The sequence below is a fragment of the Liolophura sinensis genome, chromosome 10 (genome assembly GCF_032854445.1).
Source record: "Liolophura sinensis isolate JHLJ2023 chromosome 10, CUHK_Ljap_v2, whole genome shotgun sequence".
NCBI classification, from domain to species: domain Eukaryota; kingdom Metazoa; phylum Mollusca; class Polyplacophora; order Chitonida; family Chitonidae; genus Liolophura; species Liolophura sinensis.
This window is the reverse complement of record NC_088304.1, coordinates 6,487,513-6,509,993: the sequence shown is the minus strand read 5'-3', so window position 1 is coordinate 6,509,993 and position 22,481 is coordinate 6,487,513. Positions and strand designations below refer to the sequence as shown.

At 36.6% G+C, this 22,481-nt stretch overlaps 1 protein-coding gene across 5 annotated transcripts in view; it reads right to left on the bottom strand.

The window, feature by feature from the left end:
- The window catches only part of LOC135476137 (CAP-Gly domain-containing linker protein 1-like), a 77,008-nt gene that overhangs the window by 52,669 nt on the left and 1,858 nt on the right, over window positions 1-22,481 (bottom strand). For 2 of the 5 annotated variants that reach the window (XM_064756051.1, XM_064756056.1), the window contains exons 2-7: window positions 16,789-16,903; window positions 14,231-14,317; window positions 10,091-10,126; window positions 7,483-8,083; window positions 6,401-6,647; window positions 506-568 (exon numbers count right to left, since the gene is read on the bottom strand). In XM_064756051.1, the coding sequence (XP_064612121.1) occupies window positions 506-568; window positions 6,401-6,647; window positions 7,483-8,083; window positions 10,091-10,126; window positions 14,231-14,317; window positions 16,789-16,903 (1,149 nt within the window). The remainder of the gene's footprint in view (window positions 1-505; window positions 569-6,400; window positions 6,648-7,482; window positions 8,084-10,090; window positions 10,127-14,230; window positions 14,318-16,788; window positions 16,904-22,481) is intronic. The other 3 variants (XM_064756054.1, XM_064756055.1, XM_064756052.1) reach the window with 2 other exon arrangements.

Here is a 22,481-nt window from a genome sequence, read left to right as displayed (position 1 = left end):
AAATACAGGGTCTGGAAATGTCTTTGCTAGTTTCTTATGAATATAGCCCAGGGGTTCATACATGTACACAAAATGGTTACACTTTTATTTCTGGCCAACCATTTATAGGTACAAGGTCTGCCCTTAAGCTATACAGGTGCAGTTTAGGATTATTTCTTTTGAGATAGCTGTGACTTGCTCCAACACTTCCGGAATATCTGACCGTGTCTTTATGTTCCAGATTTGTCGACTTGCCATCATACACGTGTAAACAGTAATGCCTCGTAAGATTTGCAACGCGTATAATATCAGGCGTAAGGAGTCATCCAGTCACACCAGTACAAGGGGATGGGCCGACCAGTACTTCAACTGAGCCCTTCGGGTAAACACCAAGAGACAGAAGAGCCAAAATTGCCAACTTTCAGCAGATAGATCTCTGCCACGAGACAGCACTGATTCACACAATCAATCAATGAGTCACAAACACATTAACCGCAGATCTTTAATGAAAGATTATCGCACTTACCTGTAAAGCTGAGGTATTGGCGGTCAAGTTTAACGAGCTTGGTCGACTCTGACCTGGCTTGACCTGATTAGCAAACAAAACAGTAAAATCCAAACACACCGTTAATCACAGGAATTATTGAAATTTAGAATTAAAAGACATCAAACTTGAATCCCTTCAAAGAACATTAAATACAATGCATTTAGTCATTTTTTAACCTTATATTAATAGACAGTCATGGGATTTCAGATCACAATAACAACATTTACAGAAACCAATAAATACTGTATGAAAAGTAATTTCATCACTTATCGAGAGGGTCGAAAAAAGAAAGTTAGTAAGGAAACACAAAAAGTAAAAAATACCAGGAATACAACAGTTTTGGTTTCCATTTAAATTAACTTTAACAAGGCAGTCACCAAAATGCTGGAAAAGGCCATAACATAAATGAACTCCAGTCTAGCTCCTGTATCCAAACCTCAAATGCTCAAAATTTTCATGCAATAATAACAACAAAGGACCCTGGGATAGGGATTTAAAGAAAAAGTCAAATAAATATGCATATATGTATATACTTTATAAACTAAAAAGTTCAGTTTAAAGGAATTACACATAGAAGCTATATACTAAAATGTTATGTTCAGGCGTTTGATATATATGTATACGTAGTGTGCCAGGGATTACGTACATTTAAAAACACACTCAAGAGAAGAGATATTTGTATCATAGCAAGGGTTAGTGGTCTTCAGAGGTAGTGTTTAAAGTCCACCCTTCATATATTAATCTATGACATACATGTAACACTCTCATTGTAAAGCTGTAGTGCTGTAATGGACCAAGGGAGACTACTTCTATGAACAATGCACATGGTAACTTGATATGAGTACGCTATACAGTAACAAAGTCTGCATTTGATAACCAGTTTCAAAAATAACCACTGTTTCAAAAATCCAAGAATACCATACATACTACTCATGTTTCAGGTTTTCAGTCGAATTAATGTATACAGCTGTTGTGAAAATCACCTTAAAAATTATCTGTTTGAGTCATTAAAGATGCAAGCTTCATAAAATTACACATTACTTCTCTATACCCCATAGCTCTCTCTGAATGTTTCAAAATATTGGCTGTAGAGGAGGTTAAAAAGTTGAAAAATTTGGGTATTTCTCAAAACCCAAAGACCATTCCATGTTGAACTTTTGAGCATATGTTGAAAGAGAATACGCTGCGTTAAATCTGTTACGGGATATTAATACAAACACTTGAGATAAGGCCACTATATTGGTATAAATATACAAGTATACAGTTTTCGCTTACCGTTCAAAACTAAAAAAATACATGTTAATGTGTATGCAATAAATGCAGGCCAAAAAAAACTACACTAATCAATCCAAACTATGATCCTATCTTTAACAAGAAAATAAAATACATCAGGCAAGAGTGCTGGGTAAAAAAAAAAAACCAAAAACGAGTACAAAATAAAACCACTAAGTCATGAAATCATGCTTGTGTTAATAAGTGTAGTTAGTCAGATTTATTGTGTAATGAAATGCTCCCTACCACACAGTAGCTGTAGTTTTTATTTTATTTTTTGGCTGTGTATAAAGTACCTGCACAAATACAATTTACTTGTTCAAACTGTATTAAGACCAAAGATTACCACAGTCATAGTATAATTAGTTTCATAACAGTGATGTATTCTTGCAAGTTGGGATTATTAACGTACAGGCCAGAAACCTCACTTTATTATAAAACTATATCCTCTGCTACTTTCAAATGCTTGTATCACAGCAGTCTAGTAATACTGAAGCTCTGATCAAGACGGCGCAGAATTTGTTAGATTCAACAAATCAATAGATTCTACAAAATCATCCATCAATAGTTTCAGTTGTTAACGATGTTAACTGCATATATATGAAAGAACCACCACCTATTATTAGCTTTCAAGACCAAAATTCAGAATAAAGTCTGCTAAGTATATAGAAATGCAAATAAAACCCAAGAGAATACAAATTAAAAATTCTTGTTGTGTTAATTCTAGCAGGATTCCGTAAGAAATATACGCATGCGATATTATAACAGCCGTCAAGAGGCACTCAACTTCATGAAATACTTGCTGGGGTCAACATGTTAGACAAATTCTGCCGCAAAGTATTTGTATTGGAAGATCAAAAAAAAATCATCCAAATTTACCAAATATTCAGCGATGTTTTTTAAATTTGTGTATTCAGGTGAAGAGTCAAATACTGAATTATCCACATTCTGATCACTGTCTAGAACATCTTCGAACACTTCCATTCCATATCTTATTTGTTACTCATTATTCTCAAAATCCGTTTCAACATGACATTTTCAGATGCATGAAAATTTATAGTTTTCGGACATTTAGCCTGAACAAGAAGTTTTGTTAAAATACACCTACTGAACATAAAAAACAAAACAAGCAACAGAACAGTGAACACAAATCAACAACCAAGTACGAAGCATAACCCCAACGAATATTCAACACCTCTCTTAATTCAATTAAACAACTACCATACTCCTAAACATGCAAAAACGCATTCAAAAGGTCTGGTAAATTTCCTACAGCCCAGAAAATGTTAATAATTATGCTTTTGAGATAAATACTTGAAGAGAAGAAAATAACTGGAGACCGAATATATCAGTTATAACAAGAGATGTTAAATGACAGTAACCCTCCACAAGATCATCGCAGACCAACTCTCATTCAAATAATTGTACCTGTCTTAATGAAAATACACTAGTTAGACTTCAGTATTATTTTAATATTATTATAGAAAATAAGAATTTCTCAGTTGTGGACCTGCAAAGGGCAGACTTCTGAGTAGTTTGTATTGAATAATCTGATAAACTTACATTGGGAATGTTAAGCAGTTCTACTATGAAGAATTCCCTTTGCAGTCCATCATATTAATGTTATAACAACCAATTATTGGAATATGAAAATCATAATTTTACACATATCCATGCGGCTTACTAACTTCAGATCACTGGCGTAACAAAAAATTGGCATTTGTAAAAAAACAAATGTGATGTTTGAAAAAAAAAAGGCAAAATAAATTAGAGAAAGAAACAAATATTTCTTGCAGGTCACAATACTGCATTATGCATGTAGTTCATATTTCAGAAATTATAAAAGTACAACAGTTTAAAAAAAAAACAACAAAGAAAGAGTCGGCAGCTGAGAGCCTGTACTGAAGACTTTGCAACATCAAGCTCCAAAGGGGCATAACTATGTAAGATCTACAAGATCATGGCCACATCTACGGATTGGGTGAGTCTATGATAATTTCAGCCTAAATGATGATAGGAGATGAACAAATGCGAGTAATTTCTAATAGAATATGTTTGATACGTATAAAAGGAGTTTTATCTACGTGTATCTACAAGGATACAACAGAAATTATATGGAAATTTGATACATCTTCTTGCAATATGAGATGATGGAACCAACTACTGGCCCAACATAGATTGTAGTTCGAATCCAGTGATTTTCATAAAAACAAAAATGGTCACATAATTAAGTATATATATGTAGTCCGATCATGCCGACCATGTGTGCGCAGAACACAAATGACTATGTATAAAGTAATAGTACAGTGTGTTTACACTAATTATATTTTTGGCAAATCAAACTTAACCAATAGAGGAGTTTTGAGTTCCAACTCTTTTATCGATAAAGGTAGAAACAGCCCAACTGTATCGTGTGACCGATCAAAAATGTTAGGCAACTATTTTTGATCACATTAAACATGGGTGTCTGAAAAAGAGTTTCATAAAAATGATGAAGAAGGTTGAGAATCTGAACCTATGTGAATTTGAGAAGTTCCTAAAGGAAAGAGGAGTCATTTGTGGTTAACATTCTTCAAATGACACAGTAGGACTGTTATTTCCTTTGATAACAAAAGAGTTCCAGCTTGAAACTCTCCTATTGATTTCTATTAACTATTAAAGGAAGATAAGTAAAAACATGCGACTATGGAGAGAGAAAAAGAAAAAAAAAAAAAAAAAACATGGAAAGCAACACATAAATAGCAATATAGTCTTTACTGCTCTACTATCAAGAAAATCGGCATGTATTTCATGTGCTACTGAATCACAGGTAAACACATGGATATTTGCCCATAAAAAGGCTTCTTTTCCGTGTCTCTTTGAATCACTTATTATCACGTGTTTGCAGGGATATTCATAACAGTGATGTATTTAGATTCGTAGTCGCTTTAGTCCGTGGTCATTAACCATTATACCTGTATGTATTTTATTCACATGTATTTCTGCATTTGGCTGAAAACCCTACTGAAGAATATTTAGCTAATTAAAAGGTTTATGGGTGCAGAAAACCGTACAGAAGTTAGGTACGCTGTAGCTTATTAAGTGCTCTACTCATGGCTAGAGATGGATCAGCAGGAATTGGATTATAGCCTATCAGCTCACAAGGTTTCCATCCATGAAAGAAAAGCTTTTTCAAGGACAATTAAGGATCTAATGACTTATTTTTGCTGGCACCTTCATTCAACTACAATTCAGTGGATGTACAAGCCTTCATGCGGAGACTGACTGCTCTTTTAATAGGTTTTTGATCAGTCCAGTTTTGAACATGACGAAATAATATATTTAACATGGAAAAATCGACTAATCCTCAAATAACCTGGTTTCCAAGAATTTAAATATTTTAGAGGATTTCGAAGACCAATGAAAATGCTGAACTGAAGGGAGGAGTTCTTTCTCTAGTCTTTTCCAGATATGAAGTGACAAGCTATATGAACTCTGTAATGACATGTTTGACTTCAGCATGTTTGTATGTGAGGCATCCTAGCATACAGATAATCTGTGTGTGAAATATGGTATAACAAAGATGGACAAACACAAGCCAAATGAAAGAAGGAAGACAACATGAAAGGACATACACTGTACATGTAAGTCACACCCAGCAGACAACAACAACAACAACACATAAATCACAAACACAAGCATGATCAACACATGGTGCAGGTAAATATTCTCCTTATCATACATAATAATAAACCTGCTGATTTATATATCCATGTAGTTGGAAAAAATATGTTGAATGTTTATAAGTTCAGTTGTTCTTTTTTTTTACATTGCACTTCTATCATTTTGTGAATGTGATTTCTGAACAGAGTAGTACCGCTGCCCCCCACCCCCCACCCCCCCAACACACACCCTTCCTTCCTTTCTAATTGTGATTTCTTTTTTCTCTAACCAGGTTTGCAAAGTATTTTCATTTCTCCAAAACATATACAAATCTTTGAATATCAAAAAAAAACAACTAAATTTTTGAATAACAAATCGATCATCAACATTTGAACTCACGCATGAAGTAATTTCTCAGACGTAAATTTTGCTACATGTACATGTAATTAAACAGAATCTGACATGACTGTCTATGCATGAAAAATGAGAAATGAAAATGAAATGAAATGGTGCGCATGGATAAAACAAACTGACACTATAACAGAACACATGGCGGGTAGGACAGAGGGTGGTGTTCGTGCGGGTGCTGAAACAACGCATATACTACAGGAGGGGCTTGGAGCTCATGAAAAGTCAATTTGGAATTTGGATCAATTTTCATCAACATTAGACGATTTGCCTAAAAGCTGCAACTGCCTATCCTAACAAGATTTGTCAGCCCTGACATGTAGTATGTCAGCTCCACGTTTTTCATGATATTTAACAGCTTGATATTCAACCAAAAGTGAACGAGGTTACGTTTTGCTTCAATGACAATACTGCAGCTTTTACAGCAAATTTCAATCCTTCAGTTTTTGACAGAAATTAACTTAATATGACATTAAAATTTTTAAAAAAAGAGTGAAAAAATGAGAAAAAAGTTAGCGACAAGAAATCTGTGCACCAGTAAGCTGCATGTACCTGATTGTTGAGGCTGCCTATGCCCAACCTTACCCGGCTCCGAGACACACTCGATGCCGACGAGCTGATGGAACTAATGGAATCCTGACTGCCGCTTCTCTCCCTTGATGCACGCAGCGCGCTGTTTGAGGACGGCAGTTTAGAGCTCCGTGGTGTGGTCATTCCAACAGCTGTAGCACTTGAACCCAGCCTAGCCACTTTGTGTACAGGGGCGAAGAGCCCATATAAAGGCTGGCAACTGAAATACCTGTGTAAAAAGATTTAAAACATATATGATATTGAAGAACAAAAACTTCCACATTAATAAAAGGTAAACTTTACCAACTTATCCCACAGCAGTTTATTTATTTATTCATTTCATTGGTGTTTTACGCCATACACAAGAATATTTCACTTATATGACAGCGGCCAGCATTACAGTGGGAGATAAGCAGGTGGAGCCGGGGGAAACCCACGACCATCCGCACATTGCTGACAAACCTTCCCACGCACAACCAGAGCAACTCGTTTTATAACAGTTGGTCTATTTCAATCAGAAACCTTAACTTTCATATAATCAGATCAGCAGAAATATTTTTATTTGCTGTTCTACATGTGCGAACAATGCTTGTAATCTGGACCATATCTACAAAAAAAAAAATTGAAGCTTCTCAAAACCATTGCTTTCTGAGAGCTTTTAAGTTTGCGAATGAAAGATATTTGTATGAAAACTTAACGTTTTGGTCATAATTTTGTTCAGTTTATTTTTTAGTTTTAGTTCAGCTTCACAAGTTTTCCAAATGTTTTCCAGAACAAAAAAGTCTCTAGATTTGGCCATTTAGATTTAGAATTTATCTAAGAGATGAATGTGTTTTCCCTTTTTTTTGTACACAGAAGTATAAAGTAGCATGACATGATATGATATGATTGTTAGTCTCAGATATGAAATCATAAAGGATACTGGTCATTTACAACTGACATTCAGGCATAGAATACGATAAAATCCATCACGCCCAATGCAAAATACAATAACATAAAGAAATTGAAAAACTGCTTGTTTGTCAAAGGTGTCCAGTTATGGAAGTTCAAAATGAACAGCTTACCTTTTGCCTGCCACAGCACCATCATTCTTCCCCATCGGGTCATCCAGCTCCACCCCTGCCCAAATCCCCTTGGCAAAGTCTGTCTCCCCGACATAGCGCAGGGTGCCTGGCTTAGTCCCGCTTACCATCACACGGTCACCTGTCTTAAACCCTGACCTGGAACCACTGCCCATGTTAGTGGACGCTGACCCAGACACGCCTTTGTTCAGACTAGACGTTGACCCTGAAGAAGTGCGACTCACGGACAGTCCTAGCTTAGGCGTCACGGATCGAGGAGCCAGGTTACTTGGAGGTGTCTTGGTACCGTTGCTTTGCCCCTCTGGGCGTGGGGTAGGGGCTGATACCCCACCCTCTGTACGAGACAGTTTAGAAATCCGTGCAAACACCCCACGCTTGGGTTCGCACTGGAAATAACGTACTCCAGACACTGAGCCGTCATTTTTGCCAACAGCCTCGTCTAGCACAACACCTGCCCACTCTCCCGGGGCAAACTGTGTCTCCCCGAGGAAGGCAATGTAACCGGGTTTGGTGCCCCCCACCCAGACCCTGTTTCCAATGATGAAGTCATCCACAGGCTGCTGAAAAGGCTGAGGTTCTGGGCCTGTGTGAAAACAAGGAAATACAAAATGCATGAAAATTTGTAACAGAATACATGAAATAGTTTCCACGTGGATCATACAAAAAATATTATTTTTGAACAGAATAAATCATATTAATCACCTGGTTCAAGATGCAAACACACTGAAAATACCTTATATTGTCATTCTGACATTAAATAAAAGTAAAAATCTGATATTACTGCAAGCCAAATTAATGAAAGACGAAATACATACATGTAAGAACTTCACTCAGGTTTGCTGCCTAATGTAAATGTTATTCTGGGCAAGCAATTTTTATGGTTATACAATAAATATTAATACAAAATGAAAATTATTGCTACATCAAAGTATAAAATGTACTGAAACAAACGTAACTGAATAAACACTGGAACAGTAACAATGTTCATACCCAAGTGATTAATTTCATGGGAGCACTTATGAAACATGAAACGATTCTGCAAATGTGCACATAGGTTAATAGGTTAATAACTGAACAGTTTCATGTAGTATTCATGCTTGTTACTAAAATTAAAACTTCATTATATAAGGACATTCAGTTACTTGTAATGTGAAGATCAGAACCACCAACAAAATACCTTCCCACAGGGTTTGTATGCAGAGAAAATGACTAAGGTAAATGAGTGAACTAGTGACTAATAATACAATATTCATAACTGTGTCAGATCTAGAAAAAAATTCAAGATTCTGATCCAAAACTCTGAAGGTGAAATACTGAAAGTGCATAATGAAATTTTATAAACTGCAACTCAAAATAATGTTTTCTGAGAGCTTGTAAGTCTGTGAACAAAAGAAATTTGTATGAAAACTCAACTTTTTATTGGTAAACCATCATATTTTTGTTTAATTTCCTAAGCCTAAATATTTTATCGAACTGAAATGCCTCTAGATATGGCCCTCCATAATACCATGTCTAGTAATTACGAATTGATCTCCCTTTAGTAGTACTATGGGTTTAGTGAGGCACTGCAAACTGTTGAAATTTACACCATCAAACAGATTGAATTTGCTGTTAAATATTAAAAGGCCATGTCCACTAGCCACTACTTACATATTTGTCTCCCTTCAATAGTCCCATGCATTTAGTGAAGCACCTTTGAAATTTACACCTTCACATGCATTATATCCAAGTATTTTACAGATGTACTCACTGACCCACTACAAAGGGGGAAATAATTGTCTTCTTTTTTGTAAGAGGAATTGTCTGCATGAATTGATTCCATAAGTGAACAAAACTAAGTACAAGGTGAACTTTGTGTTTTGTATGTGTGGTGAAGGGGTTCTAATGTCTAAAAATACCACATACCAGATCTAAATCAAACTTTCACCCATAAAAACCCAAATCAACCCTTCTGGTCACCACCTGACCAATCCATGCAGACATGGAGCAACTAAGGAAATATGGAACTAAGGAACTACAGAACTGCTGCATGCAAAACAAACAGACTTGACCAGGAATATAACTTGAGTAAGTACATGTAAACTTCTCCCAAGGGAAAAACACTGTTGAAGTAATTTTTACTGAAGCCCGCATTAAAGTTGCCCATTTTTTTGTCCCAGCTATATATTCTTTGGAGGGAGCGAAAGAGAACAGTTTCCCTAGCTATATGTACATCGTACATGTACTTGTACATCCAAAGCACAGCTACTTTAAATCTTTCAACCTTTTCAACCTCTAAAGCACTTTTTTTCAGTGGAATTTATACATACAATTATAATGAAAATGACACCAAAATGATTTGTTGGGGCCACTGAAGATGCAAACTTCATAAAACTGTGGAGATTGGATCTCTATACCATAGTCCTCTCAGGAAGTTTCACAATACTGGTCGCAGTAATGGTTGAAAAGGTTGAAGAATTAGAGTAGGCTGTCTAAGACTCTGTTCTTGCATAAATTTCTTCCTGGTCAGCTCTGTTTCGGATAGTTCAACTGTTAACAGAAATCTAACAGAATATTAGATGAAAGGGTGGACATTGTTGATAAACAGCACCTGTCGGTATTCGGTTTGCTGAAGCAGAAGTGGGTCCTGAGAAGAAATCAAAGATCAACACACATGCTCAAGGTAAGTAAAGATAAGTACATACAGATACATATATGTACAGGTAAATGCACACAGGTACATGACCACACATACATGTAAATACCATAAATGTGTAAAAAATATTGAAACAAAAACATAAATATACAATGGTAAATTATTCCGTATTACATAGTTTGTTGTTACAAATTACAAAGCCACGATTACATGAGTCTATCTCCACCAGGGAAATGTTTCTCAGCTCCGACCAGGCCAGGTGCGAACTTCCACAAGTCTACATGTAAATGAAATCAATTTGTGCTGCTAACACTATTATCAACACAGCATCATTTCTGAAAGTTATGAGAAGTTTTGTGAAACCAGCCAACGTACATGTAAAGTGATCATAACTCGCACTATATCAAGCTGTAGTAAAGGATATTAGACATTCTAAGCTAACGAAATTAATACACATAATAACGGAATACAGACAAAAAGACAGCACAAGACTGAACTGTTACTAACACACAACAATATGAGTTCAATCCATACCTCCATATGATACAGGTACAAAACAGAATGTAGAGTTGGAAAGGACTTAGACAGATGTGTTTAAAAGATAAACAAAAGATGCCTTAAACTATACAGAGGGTGCAAGTCATTCACAGAATGTATAAGCAGGCACAGATTACAATACAAATTACCCACTTGCAAAAGGCTAAAATATTGTGAGCATATATATATATATAGGTATTAGAAAAGATCAAGCATTACTCTAGTGGACTTTCCAATAGTCCTATTTCCGCACTTTTATTTATAGTGATCTAGATACAAACAACTGTACATGTATATTTATACAGAACTGTAACCTTTACATCTAACTCCTCAAATTCTATACGGAATCTCTAGAAGTTCTGCGAAGTATTTATAGCCTGTACAATTAACATCTATGATGGCAATTAAGGGGTATTTTTAAATGTGGAATATACATTATGATATCTGGCAGTATTACTTAAATTTATTCAAGAGTTTGTACACGAGTACCTGCAATATATTTAATCCTTAAACTACATGGTACATTTCATTCAAGCCACATTTTGTAACTGTGTCTACTTTGGGCACTCTTTAGCAGGCTAATCTGGGCTCAAATATTTCCAAATATTAAGAAACTGAAATGAATGCGCTATATACTAAATTATAATGTCAAAATTACCTATAAGTCTTGGTACAGTCTGTATTTTGTTTTAAACATTTTAATTAAATTGATTCTCAGAATTCTCCATCATTTGGACTTACTAACGATATGCTGTAATCTAAAGGTTATCAAAATGGCCTCAACATGTCAAAGCTGCACGACACAGACATGTTTCCTTTCATCCCGAGGTAATTCCGACTTCATATCATTTGGTTATTTTGTGAAAACTAATTTGGAAGCTAGTTGGGAACATGGTCCGTGAATCTCATTGCAAAGCCCTGGCGTGACAGTGTACATACTGTGTGCCGGGGTATGGTATTTACTCCAAGTCCTCAGAAGTTTTCTCAGTATGGTGGCGACAACTGATTGAGAGACACATGAAAGCTGAAAGCTGTCAGGTCATTATTCAAAGGTATTCAATAGCCTCTCAAACACTTACAGCATCTGGACAGAGTTATAGACAGAGCCCTATGGCCCATCACACTCTGCACACAGTTACTATGTATACATTTACAGCTAGCAAACTCCACTGTATCTGAACCTAGACCCTGAAAACTGCCCAGAATTCTACATCTACCTTCAGTACTATACATGCACTTACAAGCAGAGGTAGTTACTAGACCCTATTTCTGATATTAAAAGTGTGCAGGTTTGTACATACATACATACACGTGTACACATGTAATTATGACGAATCCCAATCTCACCAAGAGCTAAACAAATAGTGACAGCATTATTCTTAAACAACAGTGAGCACACAAGCAGATTATCAAACTTAAACCATCCAAACCTATTTAACATAACTGTATATATACACTTTTGTGTTTGTTTTTTAAACTTAAATATAACAGGAGGTGTGAAATTCATAAGTGAACTTAATGTTAAAATTATGTTTAAATTGAAAAAAAACAAAGAGAAAAGAGACATTTGCCACATAAATGTACTGCCTGACCTACTCTGAAAACACATATACTCAATATATAAGACAAAAGCATTTGTATGTGTATATATGTTAGTTTGTAAACTACTGTACGGCCATAGTCACCGTGTATAATCACGTTAATTCATTGGGTCAAAGTACAACATCACTGGTGAGCATTTTAAATCATAATCAGGGGCTGGTTGTTCAAAAGGGTATTAAAAGTTAAGTTAGACTTAAAGCTTCATACTAGTTTTAGTCTACTACAAAGCCAATGCCACTTTAGACCAGACTAAAGCTAATACTGGTCTTAACTGCTAATACACTTTTAAACAACTCCACACAGTGATCCACACAGCCAATTCTTCACGCATACTTTCACAACATTACCTAGTGAATCTGTAGGACCTATGAACATCCTATTAGAGCTTCTTCACAACAAAGAAAGCAGAATCCAAACATGTAAATCCATCCAGATGAACACTGTATACTTATTAAGCCAGTATGAAACAGACCCTATATACAATAAGTCATATGTCCAAAAAGCCTACACTAGCCACATGTCTATCTGAATCACCCACAAGCCCTCCATCTAGGATATCCATTAAAATCAGCTTGTAGAACCCTGGTAATTGGTGCATTGGGCTTTGTCCACACTGTTTCTCCCCTGACCTAGGAATCTCAGATCAGCTCATCAGGGTGTGTGTGGGATGGGGGACAACTGAGATGTAGCCACCAGATGTGCCCAGGCAGATGTGCCCAGCATGAACATGTATAAAGCCTATGTTTAGAGTACCCATGGATGCTGACCTTCCAGTGTAGGGACAGAGCAGACATTAAAGGAGAAGTAAAATTCAGATGTAAGAGAGTGGAAAGTTTTGTAATTGTAAATACTTTCTTCAAATAATATTTTCTTTTTTGAGAATATTTTTGGTAAGGTGGATATATGGGACCATTTCTTGGTATTAGTAATCTTTGTTTAATACTGTTATATATACAGATGTCAAGGTACAGCATCATAACTTCAGGTGTTTCACTGGCACCCGGGGCTATAGGGATGCACAGTTTACAGTCTGTCATCATTACACTGTAAACTGAGTAATCACTCTCAATACTCGAAAACATGTCCATTTCCATCTACACCTACATGTACCTCCAAATAATAAAAACACAAAATAACAGTGAACTGTTTAATATTCAACACACACACAGCATTTTGTGCAAAATGTACACGTAAATAAAAAGATGCATATATATGCTCCATACACAACAGATTCTGCTTTAAGTATGAGAAGTCAAAAGAGGTAGAAACTACATGCGAGTGTTAATCTACTGTCACACACAAAGAGACACTGTTAATCATTCAATATAGGACACGTCAGACGCATATTAAAGATGCAGAACTTTTTATCAACACATGCAGTTTCAAACAGGCAGAGTTAAGTACACACACACACATCCAGAATAAGAGCAATGTAAGTATAATGTTCCCTTTTTACTTTTTTACATGTACTCAATTACTTCTATTTTAACTACTTCTTGTCATGAGTGAACAGATTTGAGGCCACTGTTACCTGTACTCAACATATCTAGCTCTTAGTGGTGAGTGGTAACTCAAAAGCCAAGAAGATAATGTTACAAGAGTTTTGAAATAGTATGTTTAAAGTACTTAGTAAGTAATATTATAAGAAAGATATTCAAAAGCAAATTTTAGGTATTAACAGTTCTAACCTATGAGCCAATGACATACTATTTTGGGGCATTACAAAATTTTAAAATCTGTACTGTTAGAATTTTACACTATTAAAACTTCTGAGAGCAACTTACATGTAGATTATGACTCATTAATTACCAGTTTCTACAATTTGCATTTGAAGTTTTACGCACAAGAAGATGCATAATGAAGGGAAAGAAAGAATTGGTATATATGTACATAAAGATATCTATATTCGTGATCTAGAGCACTGCAGCGCCCCCTACTGGCTGTACTCAGTGTTACCTGGTAACTTATACGAGACTTCCTCAGCATACAAATCAGCAGGGTGGGTTGCAAAACCTGCTGAGCGTGCACTTTTCGCTATTGCACCTTAAAACAAACAAAGAACACAGGAACTTTTGACATTAGACAGCTATCTAACACAATGCTGAGCAAGACACATACATTCTCCATTCTTGAGAACAAGCATGCATAGATCAGACAGTGACGTTCATAGAAGTGTTGAGCTATTATTATCTACAAAGAAATTGTTAAAACCTATGATAAACTTTCCCCAAAAACTGCATTTATACTAACTCACGCACATATGCCGTACAGTGAATCTTGCACACAGTAATATATATGACACTTCTTGCATTTAAGTGTTCACAGCCATAAAACAAAATCTCAGGCCAACTGAGATGGCCATCCTGTATGCCGCTCAGGTAGGCGTTAATCACCTGTCCAGCATCAGGTACATGCTGTACATGTACTACAGTACACCACTGTCCTAGGCTTACTGATGTAAGATTTATGGAAGCAGCTGAAATCCTCACCGGCCCTTTCTCATGTTTCTTCATCTGGTTCCGCTGAGCTGGTGGTCCATGTAACTCTAATACTGCTGACACACAAATGTAACTACAAAACACTGTGGCTAGTGGCTAAAAATTACATGTACATCACTGCTAGTGCACAATGACAGCAGCCATATGGATGTATTATTTGCTTGACTGGAGTTTTACTCAAGAATATTTCATTTACATGACGGCTGCCAGCATTATGGGGAGAGGAAACCGAGCAGGGCCCGGGGGAAACACATACTCATTCGCAGGCAGCCGTCAGACCTTCCTAGGTACGGCTGGCAGTCATATATACATGGAGATATATAAAAACACAATCTGCTGTAAGCTCGTCAACACACTACATGCATGCTGATGCAAATAATGGATAGCTTTTAAGCTGGTCGAAAGAAAATGCAAACAGCATTTTTACAAAACCTGAAATTTTATTCTCTTGCGTCATCTGTTGTAAAAGCTTAGTCTAACTGAATTCTTGTGGTTTAAAAAGTACATACAGTGTGTTTATGTCCAGTAACAAACAGACATTAGCACCTAATTCAACATGAACAAGTAAATGTTTTTTCCACGCTTTACAATATGCATGGCACAATCCTGCCTCAATCAGAAGAAAGTGACAGCCTTTCTGGTATACAGGGTAAAGCACAAATACATTCCGGTTTACAGTAGTACATGCTTAGGCCTTTCCCCTAGGAAGTTGTTTGTGTTGCTTTCCTTCTGGTTGGTTGTGCTAATATAGTTTTTATACAGATACACACGTACACGCATAAACGCAATACACAAGAAGCACTGGCTCACTCAAAGAATACACGTTGCATTGCGAGGCCTTATCCAGAAAAACACTAAAGGTTATGATCCCAAAGAAAAAGAAATTTTAAAAATGCAGCTCAAAATTTAACTTTCTATGAGCTTTTAAGTCTGTGAATGAAATTATATGAAAACATAGCTTTATACTGGTAAATCATCACAGTCTTGTTTAATTTACTTGTTACTTTTAATAAAGCTTGTTATTGCAATGGTCTTTGTTTGTTTATTTGATTGGTGTTTAATGCCGTACTCAAAAATATTTCACTTATACGACAACGGCCAGCATTATGTTGGGGGGGAAGCGGGCAGAGCCCGGGGGAAACCCACGACCATCCGCAGGTTGCTGAGGACCTTCCCACATACGGCCGGAGAGGAAGCCAGCATGAGCTTGACTTGAACTCACAGTGACCACACTGGTGAGAGACGCCTGGGTCATTACGCTGCGCTTGCATGCTAACCGACTGAGCCACGGAGGTCCCCAATGGTATCTGTATCTAGTACATGAACCTTGGGTGTAAACTACATGTAAGATAGGTATTGTAATAGTATGTGTGCTGTATATATGTTAAACAAGCCAACTTGGCCTGATGAAAGCTCTTTCCGAGTTCTTCAATCACACTACATGCAAACGACTAGCAGGCCAGTGGCTTACTACTAGGTTTCCTGTTTAGTCTGGTATTCACAAATAATACTGTATGGCTCGTGTCTACATGCATATGAACTACTACAGGTCTGTACATCTGAGGATGTTGATTTATATACAACAAATAGACAGAGACAAGTAGTCACACTGTATACATTACATAAACAATATCATACATGTACAGTACGTGTACCATTACTGATGGAAATCTCACATGTATGTACATGTGCAAGCTGTTTCCAACAACTGAACATATTTTAATACTTGTAAACAGCTACTTTTTAGCATAGGTTTTCACTTCTGTGAAGTCAAACATTATGCAGTTTGCGAAATGAATCAAACTATACACTTTATAGTATGTACAAACAAGAACAGTACCCTATACAATATACAATATTCAAAACTATACAATATTCAGAATAACGAAACAATACAATATACATGTACATGCATTGTTTCAGTGAATATCATGAAGCATATCCTGTACAACATTTAAATTAACACATGAAATTTTATCCAAGATTTGCTCATGGCAGGCTTGTGTGTGTACTTACTTTGCCCCCTGTTTGCACCTGGGGCAGGTATTCCAGAGCTGCCCTGGGTGAGCCCCGTGGCAGACTTGGAAATCTTAGAGGGGGCCTTCAGCCCGGTGGGCTTTGGTAAACTCATCTGAAAGAAGAAATAGAAACTGGTATTACACATACAGACTAGGAAGTAAAAGCCAGAGCATAAATGCCATATAATGAAAGTGGACCAGCCGCTCATTTCTTATCGTTGATACTCTCACATACATGTACATGTTTAGAGATGGACCAAATTCAGATCTTGCTAGGATAGGGCTGCAATATTGCCAAATTGGCTTTAAGCCATAATCACTCATTATACTCACAGTGACACCTTACTAAAACTTACTCTGCAAGCACATATCTCCAATGTATCACTACATGTAGATGGGCGCATTACTGTTCATCACTTCACAACTTGTGTTTAACACTGGCACTGCACTGAAGCATTTTGAACATGATGTCGGTTAGGTTTAGGATAACTAATGGCAATGAAAGCAACCATCAATGAAGAATAACCTTCAGCTTGTTGAGGGGCATTTTGTTCAAGATATTCAACTAAAAATGTTCTGCTGCACATACAGTGTACGGTGCGCGTATACGCATTTGCATAACTCAAGTCTCCCTGTGAGTAGTAATTAAAATCATAACATGGTCAGTCAGTCAGTCAGTCAACAGTCAACAGACAACTGTCACAGCTATTCTCATGATCTACATGTACCACTTTCATAATTCACCCATCATAATACCGTGACAGCTTTGTACTTATGACGTGTTAGAGTCAGGTGAAAACAATTAAAGCATCAAGCTTTTACAGGCCTTCATCTTTGTGATTATCACACCCACAGCATGGCTAACAGAAGATCGGGAGAGTAATTTGCACACTTAAATTCATCCACCTCAATACTTTTCATTTTGTCAGGTGTTTCTTACTAGTACACCTTGACTTTGTCACAGAAGTGTGTTGCATGTGCGAGTGTGTTAACATACCTCATGCCTGCTTTTCATGCTGAAATTTAACATTTTTCCAAAGGATATCATCCTAGCAATCAAACAAGCCTTTCTAGGATCACAGAATTCTCAGAATCAGGCAAATTCAGTATGCTACTAAGTCATGAATGGAATTTGAGATCATTTAAAGCAATTACCATTTCTGTATGCTGCGGGTCTTCACATGCCAGTTTCCTCTGGTGAGTTAAGACAGGGGGAAGAGTGAAATCTCCCCATAAAACAAGACATGTACCTGTTCGTGTTATTGTCAAGTCTTAAAACACCTACATCTACTTGTTCATCTGCCATAGCACAGTAATTCTTCACACAATCCTGACAAGTATAAACACGATGAACAGGGAGCGGGTTAGCACAGTCTGTCATAGAGGTTTAGAGCAAAAAAAACAACAAAAGGTTGTCTTCAACAACAAAACATCAGTCAGACACACAACCCCTGACAATCCCATAAGTTAGTACACCCCTGTGATGGGAAGGTCAGCTTAATGCTCAATGCATTAAACATTTACACTGTGTGTTTGTCAGGGACTATGTACAGGTAACGACACCCAATCAACACCACCAAACATTTCTAATCTACTGAGGGTATTTGTTCTCCTGGTGTCTCTACAATTTGACTGTGCTTAACTAAAAAGTATATGAACATGATCTATATATTACAGGCTTTCTCAATTCCTCTGTGCATCAGCAAGAACTAGGTTGCCCTTAATGAATTATTTGTTGGGCAGGACTTGATGGTCAGAAAAATTAGGGTAGGTCAGTATGGAAATCTTTTCTTTTAATTTTCTGGTTAATAACACAGGATGGAGATTTAAAGAAGAGCAAAACATAAAAATTGTGTGAAAATTCTAATTTCTTTTTTGGAGTATGTGTTAGTTATGTCCAACAAACATATTTTTAGTCATGTCGCAAAACAGGTTCCAGTCAGTTGTAAGTAATGCTTTTTGAGATGTTGGCACAAGTTATAAAAAAGTGTATTCAGGGCATGATGTTTATTTGTTCCTGTACCTGGACTCACAAGTACTTCACTTTATCATCGGAATATCTCACCCCAAGTGCAAGTAATAAAGTGATCCATGGGTGCTCTTGACATCTAATCAGTGTTGACAGATCAGTTTGTCTTAGGTCATGTCAGTGATAAGTTGTTACTAATTGAAAATGCAGATACTATATAACAAATATAGATATAAAACTACATGTACACTGTAAGTGCAAGGATCACTCAATCAGTCTGCTTGTAATTAATCCTTAATGCATACACTGAAGTGAAGCGCATACACTGAAGTGAAGCGCATACACTGAAGTGAAGCGCATGTATTTACGCGTGTACATGAGCATGTAACATTTAATACAGAGGAGCTACACATAAATGAAAGTTTACATGTATCTCTATGACCAAATCTAAGTGTAAACAAGAATGAACTATTAACGACAAACATGTAATATACATGACAAATGCGACACCCCCTTCCACAGCTATGATCATCAACGCATAAATCAATGCCTCACTCTCGACACACTTCCAACCATGTTTAAATGTATTTAACTACCCAAAATGACCTAACATTTCGACCATGAAAGTGCACTTTTAGAGACAAATAAACGTCAGAAATATTATTTTTTGGTGATGAAACTTACAATTTTCATATCATGTTCCAAGTAAACCTCAACACACCTTTCTAAAATATAGAGCTCTCAGAATCAGGAAAAATGGGAAAATTTAGTCATGGACAAAATTTATGGTAATTTAGGGTACATAACTGATTTAATGGGGCTGGATATAATATCTTCATGTCACAGCCCACAGCGGCATATGTACATGTATAATAATGCAAGTAACAAGATATGGTTATACATACACACATGTGCATGCTCATGCAGTGATTTCATGTCATAACACCCTCCCCTCAGGTGATGCACACAGTCATAGGCAGGTCAGTAGTAAAGCAATGCAGCCTGCTAACTGGCTGATGCCATGAGACTTCGAATGCCCGGGCATAGTCTTATAATGTTTAACTGATCTATAAATGTATACACAGGAAAGAGCACAGGGTCTAGCTCATATGTGTATTTTGGTGCATAAAAAGTATACAAATATTACCTGTTGTTTTACAAAACAAGTCTTGTTCACTTGTAAGAGCTCACCCAGGTTAAACCAGTGAGGGAAACTTGACTAAACTGAACACAGGAAAACAAACCTGCAGCACTCAGATGTATTAATGTATACATATGTAGTTCACCTAGTTTTACACAAACTACACTTGAGCCAACAGTAGCTAAATTTGCACATGCACTGTACTTCATACAGTATGTTTACTGGATTTTCATTGGAAAGTGTATTTAAGCTAATACTGGTACTGAGTAATTTCATATTTATGATCTGAGTCAAATTCAGATGCCAACGCAGTTGTCCAAACTCGAAGAATATTTGAAGAGCATCAAATTTAGTTCATATTTAATATACTGTTACGCAATTATTATCGGACTACATACAAAACTGAATACAAGGCTTAAAGTTAAATATGGTATACACTGATTCATTTTCGAACCGGGCCACTTTCACGAAAAGTGCCAAACTGATACTCCTAGTAGCTTCTTTGGTGTAAAAAAGATCTCTAATTTCATAAGACATGAGATTGACAAGTCATCAGAGACAGATTTACAGCCTTTTGGGAAAGGCCCAAAATCAATGAAAAATGCACGAAAACTGTTCACACAAAACCTATGCATGTGTATGTGTATGCATGTGTACTAAACGAAGCATATGTGCAAATATGAACACTGAACAACATTGCCTGCATAATCCAGTCTAGCCTGTAGAATAATTAACAGTAGCAAAGCCCATACTTTGAAATGAAGGTTAATTAAGTTCTACAAAAACTGCATGATGAAGGTGGATGAGATCATTTAACATAATCAACAACACCATTTCCTCTCTACGACACACATATAAATGAATATGTACCTGAGCATTTTTACATTGTTCACTCTACAATCTGCATGTGAACACACACACATATATATATGGCCCCAATATTACCGAAGTGGTGATAAACCATAGACTAGAATGTGATTGGACGGTCTTGTCGGAACGAGCTCAGCATACACGAAACAGAAATATTGGTGATAATGCCCAGCTCTGTCTGCACTCCCTGTGCTCCCATCACTGTCAGCTACATTTGCAGACATTTATACATGTACAGACTGAATCCTCTCAGATCACTGGCAAACAATCAAGAATTCTCCCACCAACCATTAGCATTCAGCGTTACATACGCACACATGTACATTATCACTTTCAGGAATATGGATAATAGACACTGACACTAGGGGTCATAACTGTAGAAAGACACCTGGAACCAGGAAGGCCAACCCTTAATATTCTATACAAAATGATGGAAATGAGGGAGGGTCATGAAAACCTTAAAGGTACAATTTATAAATCAGTGGACTAACTTCATATTATTTCAATGTACCCTAATTCTTCTAATTTTTAGGACACCTTGTCGCTCATTTTTGCCCGTATACATGTAATCTAATTTAGTCCATCTAATGAACAACCTATTCATATCGATACTTTTTGAAAAAACTGGAAGCGACATGTACGTCTTTGCTTTCTGCACTACTAGTACCTGTCCTAAAAATTAGAAGAAATTCTTATCAGGATGTACTGGTTGATGTGCAGATTAATGTATTTTGTGAGCTCATACTCTGTATGTATGCAATCACATGTATACTTTGGTTTTTATGTCAAACTTTACAATTTTTCTGCCATGACATCAAGGAGTCATTAGACACACAAGTTCTGTAAACATATACCATAGTGCAAATACTGTAATTCTTCAAGCTTTTTTTGCAAGGTATTTATTCAAGCTTAATCTGAAGCCATTATTCCGTGTTGACTGATAAAATTGTCCTTTCTGTGAAGCTGTGAAACTGACCAATCCAACCAATCTAGTTTTGTCTCCAAAATCCAAACTGTGCATAAATAGACACGAAAAGGTTAAAGATATAGGGTATATTATGAGTCTGACATGCATGTTTCTGTATGTTTACTTTTTCGAAAAAGTACAAGTTAGCTATGATCAACAGTCAAATTGGGATTACACACACTTTGAAGACAGCTATGACATCAAGATATCTTGACCAGCATCACTCAAAATTTATCATTTCTCACAAAACACTCAAATACATGTTACTATACACCTACAGGACCACAGAGACCATACAGCTATGTTACATATATCCAGCCAGAGCAGGAATGTATCATTTTGAGCACTTCAAGCCTGCAAAGTTTTTTAAGGTTTTTCAAGACATTTTAATGGCAAATCTTCCAGCTTTTCACATTGATTTATTTATTTCACTGGTGTTTAATGCCGTACTCAAGAATATTCCAAATATTAAAGAAGTTACAATGTTATTTTAGATGGCAGTTTTGTCCTGTACCAAACAGTTGGCTTAGAGTGTCAAAACACTGCTTGAAGCAGGACACTGTCCTTGTCATGCTGCTCATTTCCACACATGCACTCGAAAGAGAAAGCTCAATGATCTCCAAATGCAAGCATTTACCTGAAAACACTCTACCTCCATCTTATCATCCAGGTATGCAAACACTTCCTTAATTATAAAGAGCTTAAGCTGTCACAGGTAAATGATATGCTCTAACGAGCAATCTA